Raw genomic sequence first — 6,000 nt, 5'->3', positions numbered from 1 at the left:
AGCATCAAAGATGAACACGTAGGATTGGATGCAGATATGAGGTGCGGGATCGGCAAAGCAAGAGCAGCATATTACAACTTGAAGGACGTCTGGAACTCTGTTGGGGATGTGAAATCTCCAGAAATTACTTGGTGAATGACTTACTTTGTAATTTTATTTTGAAAATTTGAATTTCCTTGTTTTTGGTCAAAAAGCGCTCCTTTCGCCTTCGAGCCGTATTTCCCACTTGGAAATATCTCTAACGCTATTGGTCCGTTGTATCTTTTTAGTGTGCTATTTTGTAATGCTGCCCAAGGACAACTTTATACTGTATAAATACGTTTGATTTCTTCTTATTGTGTGGGAGAGAACAAACCAGATTCCAGCAGAGGAAGAAATCAGTTCAATTACAGTATAATATGTAAAACGACACAACAATTCACTGTCTAGGCAAAGATGGATAGTGGCTAGCAGTGGAATCCAGGGCGCGCGTTTCGTCCTGTTTGGGACTCGTCAGATGGATGTGCCTGCATCTTAGAGTTGATGTTCACTGTGGAACTCGAACCCAGTACCTTTCGCTTCAAACGCCATTGCGTTATCCACTCGGCCACTGAGTCCTGAATTTCAGTTGAACTAAATAAATCGTAAGCTAGCGTCATATCAGTTTAAGTTGATACAGTCTACAGTCATCAGAGTTTTTTCTCTAGTAAAAAATGTGCCACTGACTAATGTTTATCGGTATTCATGATGAATAAATGGTTTGGGAGATGAAACAAAAGAACTGAGTTTTCGTACAGTCAGTTCTCATTAAATTTCCCACAGTATTACTAGGGTACAAAGTTAACATGTTCAAAAACAAAGAGAATTACATCATATCAAATGTTCATACTACAAACCAGTCTTCTTTTTAACCTAAAGTATTACTAGTCTTGATAGCGCTTTGATAAGATACAAAAAGCTTCCCTTCCAAATCCTGTTAATGTCATTTTATCAGTAATGTAATCAACATCTGTAACTTTTAGACAATATATGTGTTACCGGGTTACTATCTTATAACTTAGCACTTTCTATATATATACATGGTTCCAATAGTGAAAAAACTCATATAAAGTTTTATTGCTTTAAGAGGTTCTTTAATGTATATGAATATACAGTAATAGCTGTCTTTACATTAATCCAGTTCCTATCTTGAATCCACAGTTATATAATCACTTTAAGGAAAAAATTGACCTTACCATACTTCGTTTCTTTGCACTGATCTAAATCACAATGTTTTCTATATAAATCATTTAATATATCCACAGCTTCTTCAGCTAAACTTATACATGTAGGCATATCATATCCATGGGCAAATAACCATTGAGCGAATTGTAACAACAGATCCGACTTCAACACCCAGTAATCAGGACTCTTCAAAGAAAAGCAAAAAGAATACAATGATTGAGGTCAACTAAATTGGAATGAATGTCATTTGATTATATATGCCTTCTGATAAGAATTATTCAACTTGTTTCATTCATCAGCTTATTTCAAATACCTGTATGTTACTATGCAAGTTGTTACTACTGAATTTAAAATAGTATCAAACAGTACACGATAATTAACCATGCATGCTTGTCAATCTACTCTCAAACAAATATTTAATTCAGTATAGTAAGTTAAAAAATTGAGAAGTAATATCTATGATAAGTGGATATTGATTCATTTATTGAATATCATTCAACAACTGTTTAACCGGGAAACATTTCAATTATAATGTTGTATCTAAACCATTTTAATGTAAGGAAATAAACACATAACTTTCGATAGTGTAATAAGAAGACGAAGATGATCAGAACTATGTGATATATCAGAGCAATACATTTCGAACAATCTGATCACACATATACCTGTTAAGAACATTTATATATAAAAATAAAAGGTCTTAGCCATACGAAAATTCAAACCCTCTTTGTGTATTCAAAAACAGTTTGTTTTCACCTTAAACCTACCCTGGTAAAATTAGCTTATTATACAGAATGATTAGGTTTCAGATTGTTTTCACATTATTATTATCATTACTATTATTATTATTACTATTATTATTATTACCATTATTATTATTACTATTATCATTACTATTATTATTGTTATCCTTGTCTCCTCTTAACCCCCATTTCCAGTCTAGTTGACATTTTATTTTTATATAAAAATGTTCTTAACAAGTATATGTGTGATCAGATTGTTCGAAATGTATTGCGCTAATATATCACATAGTTCTGATCATCATCGTCTTCTTATTACACTATCGAAATTTATCAAAGGGACTAATTACTTTAAACACATAACTATTTAATAGTTGATTCATTAGTTAACTCATGTTTGAAGTAAAGTTTTCAACTTTTGTGATTGGCCTAAAACTTAATTTCTTAGTATATAGTAACACCATATTGATAATCAGAAGGGTTTTTGTGGAGATTTCATTATTTTTCATAGTTGAAATCATGAGTCAATTGAAGCTACACCACCATGGAAAACCTGGAAGCACTGGACGGCCGTTTCGTCCTGTTATGGGACTCCTCAGTAGTGCGCACCCACTATCCCGCACTCACGAGATTCGAAACCAAGACTTACCATTCTCGCGCCAGAGCAACCGTTCATCAGTTGTCTTCAGTGAGTTGTTATCTCACAACAGACGTGGTTAAACTTCACTGGTCACTGCTTCCCACTAGAACTCCAGGACATGTGTCTTGAAGTCAGTCACTAGTGAGCATATGATTATAATCAGAAGGGGTTAATAGGACGAAACGGCCATCCAGTGCTTCCAGGTTTTCTATGGTGGTCTAGCTTCAATTGACTCATGGTTTCAACTATGAAAAATCATATTGATATTTCGTTAGCATAAATTTCTAGATAGTTCTGTTCATCAGGCTTCTTTAAGATATACATACATTTGATAAGTTTAACTATATGAAATTACGAAAATTAAATTGTTTATCACATATCTAAGTATACTTCAAAAACAATTCTTTAGTCTTAAAATTATTTCACGCTAGTGTGAATGAATTCAAATCGTTAATACCATTTTTAAGTTGAACTTAAATTCTAACACTTTCGACTCATTTTGAATTGAATTCTTAATGATTATACAGGTTAATCAGCGTTGCTGATAATGTACGACTAACTACATAGTTTTATCCTATTATTAGAAGGTACGGCCGCAGGTCGGAAGAGTTGGCTCACCCTGTGGAAATGCTCGCACATGACCACGCGTATTCAGCAACTCTCAGGGAAGTCTTGCTCTCTGTCTTCTCGCGGTGGGGGTTTTATTCATTAAATTTATAGAACGAAAAATGAATGTCCGCCGCTTTGACCGGGTTGGTGGATATGGTGAATCTATCTAGGGAAGTTGGAAAACCCTGATTCCAAACCAGTGGTGAACATGGAAAACGGGATCCTGAGGGAACAAATGGCGTATAAACCTATTTTTGGTCGCTAGCTACTATAGAACTGCATCTTCTGACGTTGCTCCATTGACTTGTGTATTAAACTTCTAGGTCAAAGGCTAGGGGAGAGGCCCCCTAAGAAAATCACTTTCATCGGTTTGGGCACCAGGACAGTATCCTATTCCTCACGCAAATCGAATGATTTTTGTGAAACATATATTTGGTGCCTCCTTGCACCAATACTTTTGTATTTAAATAAATTAAATAAATACAATACTGAGTATGCATAGAAATATTTATTTTAGTATTTTAATTATAGTAAAATGATCATTCAAACTTCAATAAAGAATACTTTTTTATTTACTTTTATAGCATTAACTGACTGTTTAAATGCCATCAATTGAACATTGATATCTGAACTAGCATAAGCAATTTCTATCCATATTTGTGCTTGTAAATATTCTGGTTCTGACTAAAATAAATATATCAATATTTACAGAGAAAAGTGTACAAAGAATAAATCAGATTGAGTGCAAATACCCGATAGGAATTATTATTTTTTGTTAGACTTAGTTTAGGAACAAACATCATAGATATGAGAAAACTACAACGTAATATCAAACTATTTGAACAAAGTAAAGAGATGCTTGACTACGTGAAAATGACAAAATAAGAAGGGTTAAAGAAATCTCGTCACTTTCTTTGTGCATCTCATATTATTTCCAAATACATGTTTTAGTGTAGAGGACTTGTACTTCAATAAGATGCTTTTGCGGGAACTGCATTTTCCCTTCTGGTTAGTTTAATCATTAAACTTTCATCATCATTCTAGAAAATATCATCAACACAAACTTTAGATAGAAATAAAGCACGCAGTCTAATGAACATAGTTGGTGACGGAATAACTGATATGATCCATTATCATAAGAACGGATTGGCAGTGACAATATGCATATCGACAATAAATACTATTGTTAATCTTAGTAACTCATATCTCACTGAGCTGCAAGAATATTAACAAAAAATATTTAGTATGGCTGATAAGACCTATTTGTTTAAAAAAATCGGGCTTCTTTATAAACGTTTTTCATCAAATTTAAAATCAAAATAGAAAAATGAATGAATGTTGCTGATTAGTTCAACGCCAGAATAAGTAGTCCAATGAGATCATTCTAATCACGTGGTATGATGAGTCTAAATTTGAAATATAAAACATTCACCGATCAATATTCCTATATGTTGGTCTGTTATTCAACAACTTCTTATCAACAACGAATTGAAGATCAATTGCAAATCCTAATTTCAAATTAAAGTAACATGTTCTTATACAAATACATGGCCAACCTCGAAGGACAAATAGAGCGAAGACAAATACTTGGTTTTAACTAGTTTTGTGTCTTCGATGTAAGTCATCAATCAAATTTTAAACCACTAAGCAGAGAAATCATAGGTAAAGTATTTGATTTGTAAAACAGTTATCAGTTAGTCTTTAGGAACAAATTTAAAGAAGGAACATCTCTTTGAATTGTTTAACAAGTATGCTAAACGAAAACAGTAGTGCATCCGTAGTATGGAGCGGAGACGTGGAGAACTACGAAAGTCGTCATCCAGAAGATACAGGTGTTTATAAACAGTTGTTTACGCAACATACTTAGGATCCGTTGGCCAGACACTATCAGCAACAAGCTACTGCGGGAGACAACAAACCAGATTCCAGCAGAGAAAGAAATGAGGAAGAAGCGCTGGAAGTGGATTGGGCACACCTTGAGGAAATCACCCAACTGCGTCACAAGACAAGCCCTCACATGGAATCCTGAAGGCCAAACGAAAAGAGGAAGACCAAAGAACACATTACGCCGAGAAATGGAGACAGACAGGCAAGTGAACAAAAATTGGATAAAACTAGAAAGGAAGACCCAGAACAGGATGGGTTAGAGAATGCTGGTCGGCGGCCTATGCTCGATTGGGAGTAACAGGCGTAAGTAAGTAAGCATTGTCTAAGAAACTTTTGTTACTACTTACCTTCAATCATCAATCTTAACTGTTAATTTATTGTTCAGCACTAGTTGTATTCATTATTATTCATGAGACTTTGTATCTGTTTGAAGAATTAAGACTAATATTATCAACACTAACTTAATTATTATTGGAAGATATACTACTGAATTGAAAGTTAACAGACAATAGTAATGATTTGCAAAGATTTTTATTAAACTAAGCTTACTGTGAATTTTTGCATGTCCAATTCTATTGACTGACCTAATTTGGCTTTTGTAACTACGAGTTGACGAAACAATGACCTAAATAGCAAAATATATTGTAAGATATAGAATAAACTCAGTTGAATTTGATAAAGATGACAAGTAAACCTTTTTTACAAGAATGGTAATACTGTGGTGCGGTCTACTTATATCTATATAAGTAGTATATGGTGTTGGTCAGACATAGAATGTATTTTGGCAGAAGACCGATGATCAAAGAACTGAAATGAAGCGCAATCGTTTGGAAAATCCATGAGCAATGGAATTAGAGAAGAAACAGTGAAGACTGAAACAATTGGTTGTTAATTTGCAAATTAACTGTCCATTGTATGGTT

The 6,000-nt window shown here is 33.8% G+C and overlaps 1 protein-coding gene across 1 annotated transcript in view; it reads right to left on the bottom strand.

Moving 5' to 3' along the window:
* Positions 1–6,000, bottom strand: part of Smp_155850 (putative heterogeneous nuclear ribonucleoprotein k) — a gene marked incomplete at both ends in the record, with an annotated part of 94,513 nt that overhangs the window by 45,552 nt on the left and 42,961 nt on the right. The window contains 3 exons of the mRNA XM_018797127.1: positions 1,215–1,389; positions 3,769–3,876; positions 5,629–5,704. Coding sequence (XP_018652200.1) covers positions 1,215–1,389; positions 3,769–3,876; positions 5,629–5,704 — 359 coding nt within the window. The remainder of the gene's footprint in view (positions 1–1,214; positions 1,390–3,768; positions 3,877–5,628; positions 5,705–6,000) is intronic.

The sequence above is a fragment of the Schistosoma mansoni genome, chromosome 4 (assembly GCF_000237925.1).
Source record: "Schistosoma mansoni strain Puerto Rico chromosome 4, complete genome".
Lineage (NCBI taxonomy): Eukaryota > Metazoa > Platyhelminthes > Trematoda > Strigeidida > Schistosomatidae > Schistosoma > Schistosoma mansoni.
The sequence above is the reverse complement of the archived record's forward strand: the minus strand, read 5'-3'. Positions and strand labels throughout refer to the sequence as shown.